Source organism: Ciona robusta, chromosome 2, assembly GCF_009617815.1.
Source record: "Ciona robusta chromosome 2, ASM961781v2".
Lineage (NCBI taxonomy): Eukaryota > Metazoa > Chordata > Ascidiacea > Phlebobranchia > Cionidae > Ciona > Ciona robusta.
This window is the reverse complement of record NC_143236.1, coordinates 4,256,461-4,276,251: the sequence shown is the minus strand read 5'-3', so window position 1 is coordinate 4,276,251 and position 19,791 is coordinate 4,256,461. Positions and strand designations below refer to the sequence as shown.

General features: G+C 36.5%; 2 protein-coding genes across 6 annotated transcripts in view; both read right to left on the bottom strand.

Moving 5' to 3' along the window:
• Nucleotides 1–577: 577 nt before the first annotated feature.
• On the bottom strand, nt 578–5,833 carry LOC149740328 (uncharacterized). The gene is made up of 8 exons (XM_089872120.1): nt 4,751–5,833; nt 4,351–4,515; nt 3,509–3,673; nt 2,914–3,082; nt 2,383–2,483; nt 1,109–1,298; nt 942–1,042; nt 578–771 (listed from the first exon to the last, which is right to left on the bottom strand). The coding sequence occupies exons 1-8, from the start codon at nt 4,824–4,826 to the stop codon at nt 578–580; spliced, it is 1,161 nt and encodes a 386-aa protein (XP_089728246.1). The 5' UTR covers nt 4,827–5,833.
• Nucleotides 5,834–5,977: 144 nt separating this feature from the next.
• LOC149740327 (E3 ubiquitin-protein ligase UBR5-like) overlaps nt 5,978–19,791 on the bottom strand; it is a 29,572-nt gene continuing 15,758 nt past the window's right edge. For 4 of the 5 annotated variants that reach the window (XM_089873254.1, XM_089873257.1, XM_089873253.1 and 1 more), the window contains exons 31-55: nt 19,481–19,591; nt 18,975–19,132; nt 18,277–18,446; nt 17,733–18,009; nt 17,406–17,675; nt 17,098–17,210; nt 16,558–16,769; nt 15,834–16,048; nt 15,215–15,499; nt 14,883–15,088; nt 14,278–14,485; nt 13,727–14,147; nt 13,419–13,534; nt 13,038–13,178; nt 12,379–12,552; nt 11,632–11,851; nt 11,022–11,183; nt 10,622–10,729; nt 10,106–10,354; nt 9,211–9,434; nt 8,637–8,789; nt 8,413–8,529; nt 7,222–7,372; nt 6,271–6,508; nt 5,978–6,198 (exon numbers count right to left, since the gene is read on the bottom strand). In XM_089873254.1, coding sequence (XP_089729380.1) covers nt 6,138–6,198; nt 6,271–6,508; nt 7,222–7,372; nt 8,413–8,529; nt 8,637–8,789; nt 9,211–9,434; nt 10,106–10,354; nt 10,622–10,729; nt 11,022–11,183; nt 11,632–11,851; nt 12,379–12,552; nt 13,038–13,178; nt 13,419–13,534; nt 13,727–14,147; nt 14,278–14,485; nt 14,883–15,088; nt 15,215–15,499; nt 15,834–16,048; nt 16,558–16,769; nt 17,098–17,210; nt 17,406–17,675; nt 17,733–18,009; nt 18,277–18,446; nt 18,975–19,132; nt 19,481–19,591 — 4,760 coding nt within the window. In that variant the 3' untranslated portion in view covers nt 5,978–6,137. The remainder of the gene's footprint in view (nt 6,199–6,270; nt 6,509–7,221; nt 7,373–8,412; nt 8,530–8,636; nt 8,790–9,210; nt 9,435–10,105; nt 10,355–10,621; nt 10,730–11,021; nt 11,184–11,631; nt 11,852–12,378; nt 12,553–13,037; nt 13,179–13,418; nt 13,535–13,726; nt 14,148–14,277; nt 14,486–14,882; nt 15,089–15,214; nt 15,500–15,833; nt 16,049–16,557; nt 16,770–17,097; nt 17,211–17,405; nt 17,676–17,732; nt 18,010–18,276; nt 18,447–18,974; nt 19,133–19,480; nt 19,592–19,791) is intronic. The other variant, XM_089873256.1, reaches the window with a different exon arrangement.

Below are 19,791 nucleotides of genomic sequence, written 5' to 3'. Positions count from 1 at the left end.
TACCATTTTGAGTTTTGTTTTTATTCCTTTCAATGGTTGGAAGCATACACACAGTAGATAGTTCTTCCATCGCAGCATACTCTGGCCGCCAACAGCATCCTAGAGCAATGCATTCCGACCTAGAAGCGACCAAATTACGTTTTGTTTCATACTAAACATCGTGATGCATTTGAAAGTTGCAAGTTCTGCCGTGGCGAGAAAATACAAGACGTTTTAACATAAGGGTGGAGGGTAAAAAGGGACACTTTATCGTTTTATTTTTATGTCCCGTTTAATAGTCATCAAAGAACATTTACAGAATTATAAAACTAATATATAACCTCACAACTCCCATAGACCGTTTTTAATTGTTTAAAACACTGTCGGAATATTTGAATAATGTATTAAAGGCATCCCGTCTTCCCCGCCCTTCCATATGTGTTTTGTTTCATACACCTACTAGTGCTTGCTAAGAACTTAGGTTGCCACATATTGTTCGTATTCCAATACAAACACACAATACTGTAAAAGTGGCGGAATTTAGGCCAGAACCCGGGAAAACTAGTTACAAAGCGAACGCGCTGTCTGCTGTCCCACGTTACAGTTTATTTTGTGAATTTAGACAGAAGTTTACATACCTACTGATGTTGTTCTCTCCGCATGGAAGAGACACTTTATCCACGGAGCAAGCGACTTGAAAATCATCTCCATCATCTTCTAAGATGATTCGTAGATTAATTCTTGACGGTATCCAGTATTCTGCATCGTGCATCATCGCTGGAAAGAGTGCGACTGAAAAATAAAAGGCATCAAACTTGCTTGGGCCTTTCCTAAAATTATTTTGTGTCTCAAAATCTAGTTAAAGGCATTTGGAGAAAAATTATGAGGCTTTATGCAAAAAAATATGCAAAATACAATGTAGTAGCACTTGTTACATTAATCCTGTATTAAAAAATACCAACCGTCAGAGAATAATTCTTGCGTTATATTTTCTTGGAACGAAGTAATTGGGACGTAGCAATGTCCGTCGCTCCAACAGCAAGATCTATCGAGACACTCATTTCTGAAATAAAATCTTTTTTTACTCATGTCCGATAAATTGTGCATTGCAAAACTTTTGTTTTAGTACATTTCATTTGTTGCGCATGGAAACATAGTCGTTTCATTTGTTCTGTTTCCCCCAGGACACTCTAGAGCTACGCTAAAGTTTCCATAGTTGTAAGATTGCAAAGGTAACGAGTCGGTTTCAGTGTCAGGTTCCAGTTCTTCGCCAACGCTCAACCGCTGTCGTAGTTGAGCACCGATGCTTTCCGCTGTAGCTAGAGATATAAATGAATTAATAAAGGCCACTTATGCATTCTTATGTGGCAGGAAAAGACAGTTATAACAAGAAAAACATTTCATTCGTTTTTTATGGCTGACAAGTTTAACAATTCATTATTGAACCAGAGAGTATACTAGACTTGTTTAGTATACTCTGATTCAACAATGAGTTGGATCAATGTACAATAAGTGTTTTGCCTAAGGACACACACGCCCACAATAATATTTTAAATGCATCTCGTATGTATTATATACAACAGCATCACGCCCGGTGTTTTTTGTCACGATCCGAGCGGCTCAACAAGAGAGCCTCGCCGTCGGTTTATAAAAGTACACGCGGTTACTTTCTCCGTACCGTAGGTTGCGACACATGACAGATTTGATTACAGTTTAAGATAAGGCCAGATATTGTTTCCGCTCTTAAATGGGGCTTAAGGTCATCATTTTTCACCAGATTGCTTTTACGTAAATATAAACCAGACAAATCCACAGCCATTTAGTTTGATTAACCGAGCACATGAAACCACCGTAGTGTTTAGTTTCTATATATCTTGCAACGTTGATTTATTGTATATTCTATTTCTTACTTGTTTTAAATGGCCTATTTAAGATGGGCATAATTCAGGCATATTTAAACGTGGCTAGCTATATAAACGATATAAGTTGTTGTAACACGGATGTTCTGTTTGATACACCTCATGCCCACTTACGAATTGCACCGTATGTAACTTTGTGAGTTTTTGTTTTTGCTGCATGGCTGACAATTGTAGAAAACCCATTAGTGCTCATTGGGTTGAAGCAATTGCCATTATGTGTCTTACCCAGGAAAGATACGCCCACAAGCAGCGACGAGCCTAACCCGTATAAAGGTGGCTGTACACAGTATCCGGAATTCGTCCGTTTTGTCTGTTTTGTCCGGATTTCGCTGCCGCATGGGGAACTCGGTAATGGGTTTGCATACGACTTCGCGTGCCGGATACTGTGTACAGCCATCTTAACGCCGTATAAACTCTTGGCTGGAGGCAGACGCTATATAACAACTGTACCACGGCGCCGTACTTAAAAAAACAAAATCCGAACCTGTATTATCTCCTTGTGTTTCGTGTGTTGATACTGTTCTGTAACAGCCAACAATTCCCAGCATTGATTTCCAACAGCAAGATTTGAGCAAGCATTTTTCTCTTTAAATAAAATATAGTTGTTGACACCTATTGTGTATTTCACTATGACAAACATAAATCCTGTTTAGGGAATGTATCTGTATCTGTGACTTCAATATTCTAAGACAAACGATATCTCGAGACCAAAACAAAACGTTGATTCTAAGTGGTTTTAGATTTAAGCCAAATTCAGTTTGTCTGTGTATAGTACAGGGCGGAGGAAGACGGGCGCATTTAGCATATATATTTAAATATCCCGATCGTGTTTTACCTATAACTAACAACGGTCTATTGGAGTCGTAAGGAGAAGGTTCATAATTCTTCAAACGGTTTATGTTTACTATCGAATAAGACGAAAAAATTGAATTAAAGGTGTCCCATCTTCTCCCACCCTACTATATAGTCAAACCGATAATGATAGTATTCGTAATGTTACCAATGACCTTATTACCTGCTAATGTCAGATGCACCGCATGGTTCTACGTACGCCATGTCTCTGCAGTCAACCGTGATGAAATACGAATTGACAGGATCAAAGAACCTTAGGTTTGGACCCCCAGGTACCACGGGAGCTTGAGTAGTGGGTGGCAAGGTAGTTGCTGGAGTGGTCGTGATTGGTACTGCAAAAAAACGAGAATTTGTATTAGATTGAATGTTTTTATTAAACATGTATAGTTGCAGTCTTAAAATTTGGGGAAAATGTTTAGCGTTTAAAATAATGGGAAAACAATTTTAATAGGATGGGGTAGATGGGACACCTTTTCATTCTATTTTCCCGTCCCATTTGGTAGTAAACAAAGAACATTCAACAAATTATAAAATGGTATTCTTGTGCCTCCCTATTATGCGCTAAATGTGTCCTATCTTACCCCGTATAGTACTCTATATTTGTGTGAGAAAATAGTGAAAACGCAACGAAAACACAAGTCACACACGCAAGAAAATATTCAAATTTCCATACCGCGACTTGTCAGACCAGTAATTGGGTTCCTGGGTACCAGCCGCATAAAACTAAGGTACATGTGCTAATAGGTGTAACAACAAACCTGTGCCAGGCTCCGGCGGGGTCGAGTCCGCCGGGTAGAAGCAGTAGGGAAACATTCGTCGGTCGTAGCAACAGCCAACTGCGTCACATAGGCTTTGCCCGGCAGACCACAAGCCGCAAGGTGCTCGCATGTACGGTACGATATCACACTGACCGAGACATGACTCTGTAATCAATGCAAGAAAACGTGATACAGATTGTAAAGAACATATAATTCAAAGACGTATTTTTAGATTAATTTTTAAGAGCTAGTGACTTAAAATTTACAATAGAAACATGCAGAAAATAAACTGCTAAAGTTCATTTTCCTTCTAATTTCCTTTTTGTGTTACAACATTGTCATTGAAATTGTATACATTGAAACAAGTTTTAACAATTCTAAGTATACATATTTCTAAGAACACAGAGCATCGGAAATATTTAATTTTTTTCTGTGAAGTAGTGTTAAGGGTACTGCAATTCTATGTTATGTTGTTTAGACGATGTCAGTTAACTATTTCACCCCAGGGCTAAATGGGAACCACGATTTATCCGTACGATTTACATGGCGCCTTTGAGATATGTGGATTATAATAATATGGCATAAAACAATTATTTTCCAAAGTGAATTTATTTATAGGCCTATCAGGTGTATTAATTTGTAGTTAGGTATGTTATTAAAATGTAACTAGCAATTTACTTAAATTTGTTTTTGGTAAAATATTTTCAAAGGTTTTTATTACAAATTTATCAGGTGTGTTAATTTGTAGTTAGGTTTGTTTATTAAACTGTAATTGGCAATTTTCTCGAATGCGTGTTTGGTAAAATATCCACAGGTTTTTATAATCTACAAATTAAACTGACCTTTAGGGGCAAAACACGCAGGATAAGCAGTGGAATCTTGTGCAGCTGGCACTGCCGTTTTGTAACAGCAAGAGCTTGCAAGACATTCGTCCTCCGTCAGATTCTCCCCACCCGGACACGCCACACGTTGGTTCAAAGGTGTCTTACATTGGCACGAAGAAACGCCTAAAAGTGCAAAGATTATTTCAAACACCTCTTGACCTGCGGGCCACGAGTCTGTTTGTGTTACAAATCCGAATCGCAGAAAAGATTAACCATTAGTTTAAGCTGTCATAAATTGAATGAAAGGAAATATATGTTGTATTTGTTGCACATCACTCAAATGTTCTTTCTGTTTTCGGGTTCGAATTATATGCCGAAAACTAATCTAAATATAGTAAGACCTAATATAAGTACTTACCGAGAAACGATCCACTTTGGCTAAAGGTTAATCCAACCTGCGTTAACAGTACAAGGAAAGCAATTGTATAATTCATTCCAATTATCCTAGCGCATCTGCACCTGTTTAGAACACATGTAGTACTTTGGGGTAAGATGGGACACCTTTATTATACAATATCCAAATATCCTAATCGTGTTTTAAACATTTAACAAAGGTTTATGCGAGTCGCGAGAATACGGTTTTATAATTCTTTTTGTACTTCCAAATAGGACCTACTATAAAAATAGTTTATGTAAAACGCACCACTGCCCCTTAAAATATTAGAAATTAAAAAGTGTCCCTTCTATTCTGGATATACCCTATGGTATGCTGTAACGTGGTTGGAATTAAACTATACCACAAATAAGCCTGCAGCATGTCGTCCGAATCACCGGAAAAGATTGATAACGGTTTCAAGGCTATGTTTTATCACGCATATTTATCTAATACACGAGTAAGTTCAAATCGCCTCGTCAAGCTGTATGTACACTCGAAATAACTTATTCATACTGCACACTATTTCCTTGGGTTCACGCAAATGAGCGATTTCTCTTACCACAACGCTTTTAAAGCGCCCAGAAACTATAAGTCGCGCTGTCGTTGCAACTAATTTTCTAACGATTGCCTGAAATACTAGGAACACGGGGCTAACTAAAATTTAATTCGCTCGTAATTTTGCCGATTTTTTTATGGAGCTGTTCACTGGGGTTCGGATTTATTACCAACAACTTTCATAAACTAATTTATGAAACTTTCGTACCTGGGAAACTTAGTATCTAGGGACTTTGGTGGAATAGAGCACTTCTTCTTTGTGGGCGAGGTTATCACATGCCCAACCCGGCCTGTATCACCGGTAGCCACAGGCAAGCGGTCTGTTTATAGCTATAAATTATGGTCGCATTAAACTGGCGATGGTTCAGAAGGCGCGAGTTTATTTTTGACCGGACGTTATTTTTGTGAAGAGATTTTCAAGCGCATTTCCTAAGAATTTTACGCCAAAGATTTCGCTACCGCACGAACAACACTTTACTGCGAAGCGGCGCCCAGTCATGAAAGTTTTTCTGCACGATTCGGTCGAATACATTTGCACCATGACCAATTTTAGTTTGTAACATTTTCGATTTTATTTGCTGCTAATTATTACGTAGCGTGATAAAACAAGCAGCCGCCTTCGTAAAAAAGTTAATTAGTTTTAAGAAAGAAACGTTCGGTTAAAACTCTTTTATTGTTCCACTCCGTGAAATTGCAAGTGGGCGATTTTAACAAAAACAGTTTTTTTCCTGGAACGAAATTTTGATGTGAAGAGAATTTCCAACAACATTAATGACGTCATTTAAGTGTTGACGTCATATTGGTTACGACTTCATCAGACGAAACCGAAATTCTTTGTCTTTATGGCAATGCCGAGCTTGTGCCGAAGAATTTTCCTGCAACGAAAACAATTTTATAAGAATTCGTTTTTTCTTAAAAGACGACAGCGCAGAAACGAAGTACTTTACCTCGATGAATATAGTGGAACATACAGGCGAGATATGCAAGTATTGGCAGTAGGTAAGTGGTGGTCGTCTGGAGGTCGTATGGTGATCGTAGGCATGGGTTGAAATCCATCCTCGCTGGCTGGAAGAGCGGGGGATCCGGTCCAGAAATAAAGAAGTTCCTGCCTCTCAACTGCGCTGAAGCGGTCAACCACCGACCAAAACCAGCGCTTGAATTGAGTAAGTTTTTCGGCAGATGTACCTAGGTCGTATGGGATTTAGCCATCTTTCAATTAATATAGCAGTGTGGGGGAAGACGGGATACCTTTAGCACATAATACCCAAATATCCTGATCGTGTTTGATCGGTTTATCAAAAGCGAGTAATGCGTCAGTAGCTCAGTTACTGGCACAACCAAATCTATGAGCATGCAGTTTAATTAAGAAGCATACCGTGCCGTACTAAGACACCATGTCTAGATAAGAAACTATTTATTTTCTTTTGCATTTTATCAAACACAGTCATTCGGTTCAACGTCTAGTCTTTTCGTGTTTCTTAAATTGCGCTGCGTTAAAATGTACGTATGTCTAATCACAATAAACTGAACAACGGGAAACATGAGATGTTTTAAACAACCTCAAACAGGTTTTGTTTAAACTGTGTTAGATTAACAACGATGCAATTTAAATATGCAAAACGACGGTATTTTACCAAATATTTTCTTTGTAAGGTTTTATAAATTTTGTCCTGCCAATAACTAGGCATGCCCAGGGCTTGGGAATTGGGCAGGAGTTAGCCATATTATGCTAAGACTCAGAACGTATTGCGTTACCAAAACGGCCCAAAACCTTCACGACTCGATCAGCAGTTTGTTTAAATTAGTAATAACTAGAAGCGTGAGAAATCTATTACTGATAATTTCATCAATTTTGCGCGGTTTAAATCAAATTCAAAAATAACTAATAAATAACTAACCATTTTTTCCACTTTCGTCGTTGAATAGTGTGTAGCTGATTAGTGTATGGACGCCAACGTGGCCGCAGCCGTTCGCCAACAAGCGAAGGTCTTCAGCCGTGATTGACTGCAGGGCAGATTTGGGCAACACATCGTAGACACCTTGTCTTATCTGTGGTTAAGTAAGTGGAGAATAAATGTATCACTGGAACATACTTTCGGGGGACGCTGTTATACTGATATGATATAACGGCGAATGTAGTTACCTGCCCACAAAGTAACAAATATCGTAACTCGTAGGCTGGCATGAGGTGCACGCCCGTGTTATAACGAATGTCGTTTTCCGGCCACGCGAGGATAAAGCAAGTAACATTCATTCACTCATTACATTTATTTATTCAAAGAAACGTGAAGTCGCTGAGCAAAGGTGCTTACATGATAAATTTACTTTAACGAGGTTTTTTCAATATTATTTCTATTTAAATACCAATTATACAAAACGTAGCTGACGAATGTGCTTACAGGATAAATTTACTTCTTTGAGCTTTTTCCAATATTATTTATATTTAAACAAAATGTAGACGACGGAAAATTGTACACAACAAAACTATGCAACGCCGTTAAAATGTTGGAAACATTAAAAGTCAGACCAAACGCGCAATTGAAATACCAATAAAAAAACTGCAGTGATCGGAAAATGACCAATTTAAAATACATTTGAAATAATTGAGAAAAAAAAACTTATTTTAGAAGTTAAACAATAAAGTGTCTTTCCTTGGCTCGGTAACAACAATTTTCAAAGTGCAAATGCAACCCACAATTTATTCAATTAACTCGACAATTTTAGCCCCTGGAAACCGGTTTCAAACGTTAGGCCTGTTCAGTACCGACTGGTACAGCCATAGAACGAATTTTTTGCCCCAGGCCCGATCTAACGAAGGCATGCGGTGGTAATTATAAAAAGCTTGCTATTTTCTAAAACTTGGAACGCGATCAAAAGTTAGTGGATTATATAATGCTGAGAAAGAGGCAGTTTCAATGCAAATAGGTCAATACGTGCTAATGTAATATGCCATGTAACTGCGTCACGATCGAATTAAAATACGTATTGCGCCAATATCTCCGTTTTTAGGAATACATAAAATAAAATTTCTAAATCTAATCTTAAAAAAAAAGAAACGTTATCATATATAATAAAAACTCAAATCCTACTTTTTCCAATGGCTTTTTGCAGCAAACAAGCATTCGCTGGAGGGCGTACCTGCGCACGTAATCTCTCACGTTGGACTTGGTGACAGGAATTGCGTCACCGTCCGGTATTAGAGACACCTGAAAATTACGACCCCATTTAAACAATAACTAAATACTACGTATGAGCAAACGCCCCGTAGTGCTCAAAATGACGTTATATACACGTTTGTGACGTCACAACTCACCTGCTGACCGCCTTCTTCTGGTTGAAGATCGACAGAGAATGTAAGTTCCAACGCATCCAACACACCACCGTCCTCAGACTCCCCGTCCAAAACTAACTGACGCAAACTTTCGTACAAGGTCGGATCAAAAAATGCGAGGTCATGCCAGTTGACCTGAGTAGGGAATTTTTTTTAGATTATGTCACAGTTGGTGCGTAGCGCACAAACGATCTTTTAAGGTACTTTGCAAAGCAAACCAATTGAACTGCTTCTTTTGCTGCTATTGCTACAGGCATAATGTATTTTCCTAGAACTGATACTCTCCGGAAACGCGCGTTTATGGCATAGTGAAAATTAGAATCAATTTAAAAGCCTTGAGTTTCAAATCTAACTGTTTGCTCTGCAACTATTTCTACAGAAATAAAAATTTCCAAAAACTGATTTTCGGGCAAAAATTATCGTATATTTTTAAACCAAAATTTAATCTGTCATTCTGCGAGACTTTTTAACTTTAGTCTATATGACAACTTAAACAAATGAAACAGAAACATCATTGTAGGTAACACAACTAATAATAAAACCCTAAAAAACTTACTTTTCTATTCAGAATAACTTTAAGCACATGTCGGCACAGTGGTAGTGGGGATAGTTCGTTTTGTAGCAGACATAACCCCAAGATACGACCCACGTTACGATACGCGTTCAGACGTGTGTCTGTCATCTCCCCCCATGATGTAGGAGCGTACATCCCTCTTTTACCTGGCTGGAAGAAGAGTGGAGGACCTCCATCCACCTCCTCATTCACAGATGCTTCCTCTTCTGTGAGGACAAATGATCATTTTGAGATTATCTAACCTATCGCTGATATTGCAAATACAGTTAGTGTGTCTTACTGTCTTCAGTGCCAGAAGAAATCTGAGAGCTATACACACAGCATATAATCGTATATTGCTGCTATTTTAATGCTATTTTATAGCGGCAATATATGCTATATGTATAATTTTTAGAGCTCTTCTGGCACTGGAGACCCAGACAAGACTTAGAATTTAGATTGTGTAAGTTTATGTTTTAAGTTTTTGTCTGCTAGAGTACTGTTGCATTGGAGTTAGGTTTCTACAAACACAGAATATATATGCTCATTGTCAAGATATAAAAGCACACTCAAATTACAATTACAAATATAAAATTGGTAAACATAATTAATATGCAACCAGGGAGTTATTTTTATTGCCTTAACTTTATAAGAAAAGAACACACAATACAGTATATAGTGGGGTCTAGGGTGGGGAAGATGGGACACCTTTTCATTCTATTTTCTATTTGCATTTGGTAGTAAACAAAGAACATTCAAAAAAAATTGCAAAACCATATGCTCACAACTCTCACATACCGCTGTTAATTGTCAGGATATTTGTATTTTACTTGCAAAAGGTGTCCCATATTACCCCACAGTACTATACAAAAACTACTATACTTAGCAGATAACTCACCCTTCTTATCCAATGCTTTCTTTTCCTCTAATTTACTATCATTACGGGATTCCCCTGTTGCGCTACCAGGCCTGCTACCCTGGCCAGCAACTGACTCTTGCCTGCCAGTAGTGGTAGTGGTACCGCCAGCATTATCATCTTGTAAAGGGTCATAATGGACTTCATCCAGAAGGCTTGCAGCTTGGTGAACTCGGTCATACAGGTTGCGTTCACTTCTTAGCAGCAATAACAGCTCATAGGCTGGGAGGCCTGTCGGAATATATGGTGTAAACAGAAAGTGATGCATTGTTATCAGTGGTTGAAACAAGACATACATTTGTGTTATGTTAAGCTTTTACACTTTATATATTTTTGAGTTTTTACTGGAAAAAAAGTTTTAAAATAAGGAAATTTCATTTTAAGTTTTAATTACATTTTGAGTTATAAAATAGGAAAATTTGCGTTCTGAGTTTTAAAATAGGGAAATTGCATAAGCTTGGTTTTATTATTTCAGGATGAATGTTATTTAATATTTACCCAAGAGCATTCCAGTAATCTTTGGCACCCACACAGGGTGTATTGCCATCACTTTTGGATAAAGTCTTTCACCAATTGCTTGTTTGCTGCGCTCGTATGCTCGGTTCGCTGTGATAATGGAAACTCCTTTTTTATGTTTACACCTTAATTTTGGGGCAAAAACACGGGAAAGTCTCACTGCATAGCAGACAAAGTGTTCGTTTTTATTAAAATGGAACTTTTTGCCAAAATGGAATTGTTTTGATCAGTTACACATATTGTTTACACAACATTTACATAACCATCTCAAGAAGTAGGTAACAAAAACACATACCCACTTTAATAATTTGAATTTATATTTAACTACAAGCAGTGATAGAGCAGTTTAAACATATAAATACTAACAAAAGTACTTGCTTACCCCTTGAAGATGATTTTTTAAAGTACGGTGGGGCAGAGAGTAGCAGAGGTGTGGGTCCAGAAGTGGTGAATACCCTTCGACCCCCGGCATTTCTCTCCCTGTACCTTGCAGATAAATACGACCTCAGGTTTGTGGTGCCCATACCCCCACTTGAAGGGGAACCTGGTTTAAAATATGAATAAGTTTGAGTTGTTTATATCAGAGGTAGAGAAGCTTTGGCTTGTGAGAAGGCATCCAGTTTGCAGATAAATCTAATTTAGCATTTGTCGCAAAATTGTAACAAATAATCTTTCCGGTAATTTTCGAAAATTTAAAATGTCTTTGTTACAATCAGCAAACTTGAATCAACCAAAACAATTAATCCGTAACAATTGTTGATAATATTTTTCGGTGGAAAAACCAACAAAACTGCCAAATTGCAAACCTCTATATGCATTATTCTATTCTATATGGGTTGGTTTTTTTGGCAAGGCACACCACGAGACGAGAAATTTAGAAAAATGGTCTACTAAAATAAAGAATTATTTAATATAATTTGATTCAGATATAGATATAATTCCACTGTGGAATGTCCACATATACTTAATACCAATCCACCAACCCAACTAACCTGTCCTTGTTCTTTGTTCCCTTTCACGCTCACTTTTATAAAGTCTCGCCACGAGCATGGGGTGCATAGTGGTAGCACTCATGCGCGCTGGCTTGCCCGGCAGCACACCATCCATAAGTGGCAACCTCTCAGAAGAGAGCAAAGCCTCACAAATAGCTGTGTAAAAACTACGAGCTACTCCTGTCCCTTCACCTGGTTCATTTTTGAAGATAACTTTTACCTGCCAAAACAGAAAGTAATTATAGTTTTGTTTATTGGGTAAGATTAAGACTATAGGATTTCAGTTTAGAGCACAAGCTTTCTTATTGACAAAGGGACTAGTTAACATGAAATACATTGTAAGCAAGAAATATAAATTGAATTAAATTAAAAATTTCTCATAAAATTAAAGAATTTATCACACAGTTTTGACCAGATTTGCTTTATGACTTTACAATTACATACATAGACATGATTGTTAATCTATGTGTTTTTTACTCAAAAAAGACAATTAAGCGTTTTGATTCTATTAGAAGTTTAACTTAATATTAAATAATTAAACATAAATGACTTGTTTGTTTGCTAGGTGTAGCAACCATGCTTAGTTTCTTCCAACTAAGTGTGAATTATTAAAACATATTATTATTACAACTCAAAAAAATCTGAAGAGGGCCAAAATTTAAATAGTTATTATTATTATTACAACATTATTATTATTACAGCTCAAGCAAAATATAAATAAAACCGTAAGTTTTTATTTAAACATACCCTGACCACTGCCATGGGCTGTGAAGATCCACATCTCCTCTTAAAATGTTGGTTAAGCTGTTTGAAAGTTTGCCGGATGAGAGAATCCCTCGGCCGCTCAACATTTAGCTGGAGGTCGATGGAATGACCGGTTCGCAATTTCTCCATCATTTTCCTGAACTTCGATTCCCGAACCTGGGATGTCATAAAGGTTGAAATTTTGAGTATGATATTATTATGGAAATAAATAGGTAGAAAAATTTACTTAATTATAAAGGACAATTTTATATCAGAAAACTCACTTGCTTGTATATTAAAAATTTTAATAACCTAGAACCCACCAAATAATATTACATTTTCTAACCAGTTTTTTAAATTTATAATATTAACAATATTAAACATAATATCTTACGGAACATACACATATACCCATAATGCAATGTAATTTTTACCATATATTTACTTTGTAAGTGACTTTATTTTTGATTTTTTAATTTTTATGAATGGCTGAAAATAAACAACCCATGAGTGACCACTTGGTTTGAGCAATTGCTGTTAAGTGTCTTGCCCAAGGAGTCAAGGACACATACGCCCACAAAGGTAGCAGCGACGAGCATTGCCGGATAATCAATAAAAATAAAACCACCCTCACATATTAGGTGTCTTTCATTTTCACTTACCTCAAATCCACCAAGTTCATGAAGAATTGACTTTGGTTCTGCACCGACATCTTCAAGAAAAACTTTACTGAACAATTCAAGCGTTAAACGACTTTGCTGGAGAACCACATCAGCCGACATCAAGTTACTTGACAAACTTAACTGAAAATTTAAAAAAAAAAATTTTAAGAAAAAATTAAAGAAAAATAAAACAAACAAAAATTGAAAAGACAAAAATATATTTTTTCGCACTGCCACCATTGTGGCTGTATTTGTTCTGGGGAACTATCATTAAACAGAATTTTTCCAACCTGGTTGTCCAGATAATCACCCACAATTTCAATTTACAATTACTATACTGTAAGTAAGGTAAACCAACATTATTCAGAGGGAGTATTGTACCTGCATAGATGAATTATTCTTCATATTCTCTTCCATAGTTAGATCCATAGAAGTTGCTTCATATGTTGTCACATCAACTGTTACTGTGGCATCTGGTGCTGTGTCAATCATTGCATCTGAAGGATTGAAAAATTCAAATTAGGTATTTTTAATTTTCATTGCCCTTTTATTATTTGGTTTTAATAATTTTTGTTCTGTTATTTTTTTATTTTCCTTGATTTAAAATAATTTTTTTTGATTTTGTTATTTTTTCTTTTTTTCTGTATTGTTTGATATTATTTGTACTTTTTTTGTAGTTTTTTGATTACCAGTGATGGAGGTAGGATCATCTGATGTGGATGGAGCTTCCTTTTCTTCTATGGAGGATTTGACTCCCGATGAGTTGTTCTCCGATGATCCAGGAATGCTGGTGGATGTGGATTGAGTTTCCGGATCGACTGATGAAGATTCAACTGATTCAAGAACAGGAGAGAAGTTGGAAGAGCCAAGAGTGGAGGATTCACCGACGATCTGTTTCTTCTTAGATGACTCCTCCGATAACTGATCCTTGTTCTCCTCTTTTTCTTGATTTACGTCATTCACAGAAGCAACACGAGAGGAGAGACCCATGGATGAAGTGGCAGAGTGGGAGGAATCAATTCTGGGTCTTCCGAAGAGATCTTCCTTCCTTGCAGTTGGTTGGAGAAGATGAGGCTTCTCAGCAAGAGGAAGAGCAACTGGCAGAGGAATCTGAAAAAAAATTCTCATTTAAAAATAATAAAAATTTCACTTAGAAATATGAGTAGGTCAAAGTTTTTTTAGTAGTTTTTTTTAATATTTTTAGATACTTTAGGTAAACAATACAAAAATGCATCACCACCTCGAAGAGATTTGGAATCTCACTCTCCCCGAGGAAGTCCATGGACTCTGATCTTCGGAAGAAAGATTGCGGAGGTTGGGAAAGACTTGATGAGGAGTCTTCCGTGCTCTTAGTGCTCGAGGCATCTTGTTGAATCGCAACAGAGTAAAGATCACCCGGAAAGTTCATGAAGTCGTCATCTTCCTCATCATTTTCACTGTTGTCATAACTACAAAATCATAAGATGGAATAAAAAATAAAATATGATAACCATAACCTGTGTATTAAGGAAAGTTTAATAAGTATTCTATGTTAATACAAATTGAAAATTAAGTAACAGGTAATTTTTATACTCAAAAAAAGAATATTAGAAAAAAAATTGAGTAAATTCGAGGCTTTCTACACAATATATGTGGAAAGCCGACCAGGTTCGAAATATTTTAGAAAACTTTGTGATTATTTTTACTTTACATAAGTTAATATTTTTATTCTGTTCAATTACACTAAATTATCTTACAATGTATTTTTTATTAAAATTTGAAAGTACTTTTTAAATTTTCGTTTTTGTTTCTGTTTACAGCCATATTTAAAGTTGGAAAAAATAAAAAAATAAGATTGTAACTTACCCAATATCAAGAGAAATGCTGTGTCGTGATGAATCGCCAGTTTTTTTGCCCTCGGTGTTCTTATATGACAAACCACGAAGGTAGAAAATGTAAGCATCCAAAACATAAGCTATATGCTTGAGTGCACTCACATCCACTATGGGTAGAAGATCAGAATGTTCATTCGTGTGTGACCTCATCAGTGATAAAGCGTAAGACAAGAAATCCTGGAAACGAGAGTTAATCTTAAATTTGGTAACGTTTTTTAAGGATTTAAAACCAAATTTATAAAAAATTACGGCAACAAATAAAAAGACTTGAGTATGCAGAACTGTTGGGTATAGAGGTGTTACCTGTCTTGCTGCAGTTTCTTCACTCATATTGGTGCTGTGCCTGCCAACATCTCTTACTTTCTTCCCCTCACCTCCTGTGGATATAAGAAAATAGTTGAACTTTGTAGGTAATTGTTTTACAAACTTACTTTTATAGTTTGGATGTTCAGGGTGGGCAGGACTTGATGCAATTGAGAGAACCTGTCCGTAACGAAGCTGTGCTTCCGTGGCGGATACCACGGAACGAAGCCATTGCCATGTTGCTTCTGTCCGCTGCTCAATGAAGTTTCGTAATTCTGTTGATTCCTGGTAATACAAAAGGGTATATAATAAAAATAAATGGCTTTTTAAATGATTAGGTTTAAAAGAATGGTGTTCTATAGCATGTTGGTGGGGTCATAGACCAAAAAACTAAGAGACCTGGTATTTATGTTATAGTTGGCTTATTACCTGAGTATGGTATGGACTTTTAAAGTGAAATTTTTTTTAAAAATTATGTTAGAATTTTCGATTTTAATTCGTTGAGCTACAGTGTCCTTGTTGAACTGAAATTTTGTTATCATTGTGGACAATAAAAAAACAAGATAAAAAATCAAGGGGTTTCTGTTGTGAAAACAGACGGGGATAAAAAAACAATTACCTTGAATGAGATTTCAAGCACTGTGGACAGTGGGGCTTCAGATAAGTAATCTCCTTTCCTTAGAACGGATACGAGGTGGGATATTTCCCTCATGCAGATGCCGAACAAGCGAGAAAGTTGTGCGTTGGTCACGGCTGATGAGTTGGGTCGCGCCTCGTCAGGTTTTGCTCGATTGTTTAAAGCTCGATGCCGATCCAGGATGGTGCTGATGTAAGCTGGAGGAAGATCATGTTAGGATTAGAAAGATCATGTTAGGATAAGGAAGATCATGCTAGGATGAGGAAGATGATGTTATGATGAGGAACTAAACTTTGCAGACATTCTGAGTTATAAGCTGCAGTTTGTGGGCTAATATTAAGAAAAAAAGTGAATTTTATGAAACTTTTTTGTTCAAGTCAGGGTGGTGTTATTTTTACCTATATGGTAATCTGAAAAACTTTAGCAGATGTGTAAAATTGTAAAGGACACAAGTTCAAAAAATTCTAGATTAAATCGATTTACTATTCAGTATTAAATAACCAATTTCCAGTTGGAGACTAAGTAAATAACAGCTATAAGCTGTTGTTAAAGTTGTAAGCAAAGAATCCTTATTTATCTGTATAATATTAGTATCAGTTTATAGTGAAATTGTAAAACAGGCTGAAAAACTCAATAATATTACCTCTGTTTAAAATTAGAATCTTTTCGGGATGTTTCAGATTACAATGCAAAAATACAAGCTCACCATTTTGTAAATTTTCTCTACGTCCGACAGATCTTGAATTGAAATACATCACGGGGCTTGTGACTCCAGAGAGACCCCCAGTGGCCCTGCTTGACGACGCTGCGCTTGCGTTATTGGGTGACTTAATTCGTGCAGTTGAGTTGCTTTCCATGGCCCACTGCATTGCATGAGGGGCTTGCCGAGCTTGATCTCGCAACTGACGAGTTGCTTGCCTGGGGTAATACAAAATCTTGGTGAAAAATAGAAATTTTTTAAGACTTTGCTTTCAGGATTTTTTGATGTATAGCGGGTATAGGCTTTGTAGGTTTAGAGTTAAATAGAGTTTAAATAGAGGTTTAGTTTAGTTAACAAATGACTGTTAAATGATTTTAAAATACTGCAACTAGCTTTTTCTCCGTTATGCTGCAGTGTCAGATATTTTTTTAAGGAGATCAATATAGATCAGTTTTTAGTGATTTAAAATAAAACAGCAAAACAATCATTTAACTGATAGGAGAAAATTTATTGTGTATCTGATTCAATGATATAAAGCATCCTCACCTTTCAAGGGGAACTTCATCTTCCCAGTGATCAGAGTCCGTGTCTTCCTCATCATTCTCTTCACTGTCATCATCATCCTTATCTTGGGATTCATGATCACGACGTCTCGATCTCTGTAATTATTTCATGATGAAATCGTGATAATATCATGAAAACTATCGTAATAACCGTATTATTGTAAAAATCCTAATATTATTATAAAAATCATGAAATTATCATAAAAAACCTAAAATTATCCCAAAATCAATATGTTTTTATGTAATTCATAGTTTTTATCATAAAAATTCTTATATAATAAACAAACTAACAGTGACTTGGTAAGTCTCATTGCTTGCTGCTGATTCACTATCGCTATCTGGAAGACAGAGCTCAAAGTCGGATAAATCCATATCACTCTCTCTCTCCTCTTCATCTTCATCATCCTCGTCATCTTCCTCCTCTCCTCGCTCCTCACTTTCTCTCACTCCCTCCTCTCCTCGGTTATTCTCTTCATTCTCTTCGTCTTCATCATCCATGTTCACATCTCTGCTGTCCTCGTGTGGCTCCCCATCATTAGCCATCGAACCCTGGGTAATCTCCTAAAAAATAAAGAAAAAATAAGTGACGACAAAAAACTTTACCCAACAACCACCTACCAAGGTATCGGCTTCCTGAGTTGCTTCTTCATTTTCCTGAGACGCATCCGGATGATCATTTCCCGCCTCATTAGCAGCAGCGGAGGAAGACTGCGCAGTTACCTCCTCTGATCGATCTCGGACTTCCGAAGATGCCTCATGAGCTCTTTGAGTCCTCCTTGATCCGAATCTACGTGATCCTCCCCTCTTTGAATGTCTTCCTCGCTTCCGTCTTCGGTGATGAGAGATCTTCTGCTGTTCATCCTGATCTTGATCTTCATCATCTGATGCTCCAGATCTAAAATATGGATGCAGGAGTTAAAAATAAAAATAAAAACTTAAAACATTGTGTGACATAGTCCAATTCATTTTAACACACAGATTAAATATTTTGACATTTGTTTCACCACTTTTTCAACTTATACGAATTTTTTATCTTTGCTAGGAAAAATGAAATAAATTTAAAAGAACAGAAAATTGAACAAGAAAAAAATAAAAAAATTAAATTTTATTAAAAAGAATTTTTGTTAAAATTTTTTTTTTGTTTTAAAAAAATATTTATTACCTCGGTGGGAAAGGAAGTCTTGAAAATGCCGTCGAACTTCCATTTGTGACATCACTGTTGGTAATAACGAGTGGGAAAGGTGTGGTTGGACGAGCTACTCCCATTCGAACAGGTGCTATCAAACTTTCAGCTGTTTCGCATAATTCCTCAGCAGCAAGTGGCAGCAAAGCCTGGATAAAATAAGGTGGAAAATGTATTATGTTAATCAAAATCAAGTTGGTATGAATGTGGGGCAATATGGGACACTTTTATCAAATAATAATCTAATATCCTGATCGTGTTTTAAACAACTAACAACAGTCTATGGGAGTCGTGAGAATGCACTTTTATCATTCTTTGAATGTTCTTTTGTTTACTGCCAAATAGGACGTGAAAATAAAAAGGTGTCTCATCTTGGCCAACCTAAGCCAACCTTGTATTACGTTAATATAAAACTTAAGTTAATAATTTTTAATATATTTGGACCTTAAAGTGGCAGTTTGGCACAGCTAACAATATGCCAAAGCAGAGTCTTGCCTCAGTGTTTTTTACTTTGTAACTTAATTAGTGTTTTATGTTACTTCTTACATATTTTAGGAGCAGAGTATATGCTGTGGAATTTTAAGTAGACAAAATATGCTGTAGAATTTGAATTTCAGAATTGGTTTATTAAAACATAAAAAATTTTCTAACCAAATCTTTGTATTTTGTGTAATTACCATGAAAGCGATCCTGCATTTATAAAGTGGTTGGTGGTAAAGTGTGGACTGAGTGACAACTTTCTCTGGTGTGAGCTGTGCAGTGAGTACGATGTAAATACGAATCACGGATCGTAGAAATCTCCGTGCAACCATGATGCTTTCGTCCTTCTGTTTGCCTGTGGAGGACATAAAGATCATATTATTAGAAAGTGAAAATAAAGCCCAGAGCTCTAGTTTTAACAACTGTTGTTTTTTCACTATATATTCAAGGTTTGTGTGTCCTTGGGCAAGACACTTAACGGCAATTGCTCCAACCTAATGGTCACTAATGGGTTGTCCAAATTATCAGCGATACACAAAAAAATTCGAAAATTAATCACCTACAAAGTAACACATATGGTAACTCGTAAGCTGGCATGAGGTGTACACCCAGGTTATAACAATTGTTGTTTTTTTGGGCCACGCGAGGATAAAATTAGTTACATTCATTCATTCATTCAGTCATCAATAAATTATTTACCAACCTTTCTTTGTTTGAATTGAATGAATGAGAGTTTCAAGCAGTTTATCAACAAACTCAGCATTGGGACATTTCACCAGCAATGTGTGTGTGAAGATGTCAAGTCGTGATGTGCCTGAATATGTTAATGATATCCCAGAAAGTGGATAACATATATATATACATATAGTACTGGGGGGAAGATGGGACACTTTTACCAAAGAATATCTAAATATCCTGATCGTGTTTTAAACAATTAATAATGTTCTATGGGAGTTGTGAGAATACAGTTTTATAATTATTTGATGTTCTTTGTTTACTAACCAATGGAAAAAG

What these genes read in the sequence shown, in the direction of transcription:
- LOC149740328 (XM_089872120.1), bottom strand. Translation starts at nt 4,826, where the DNA reads ATGAATTATACAATTGCTTTCCTTGTACTGTTAACGCAGGTTGGATTA. An exon ending in CCAAAGTGGATCGTTTCTCG is followed by an intron (nt 4,516 to 4,750) that starts GTAAGTACTTAT and finishes TTGCACTTTTAG; the next exon opens with GCGTTTCTTCGTGCCAATGT. An exon ending in AACACAAGGAGATAATACAG is followed by an intron (nt 1,299 to 2,382) that starts GTTCGGATTTTG and finishes TTATATCTCTAG; the next exon opens with CTACAGCGGAAAGCATCGGT.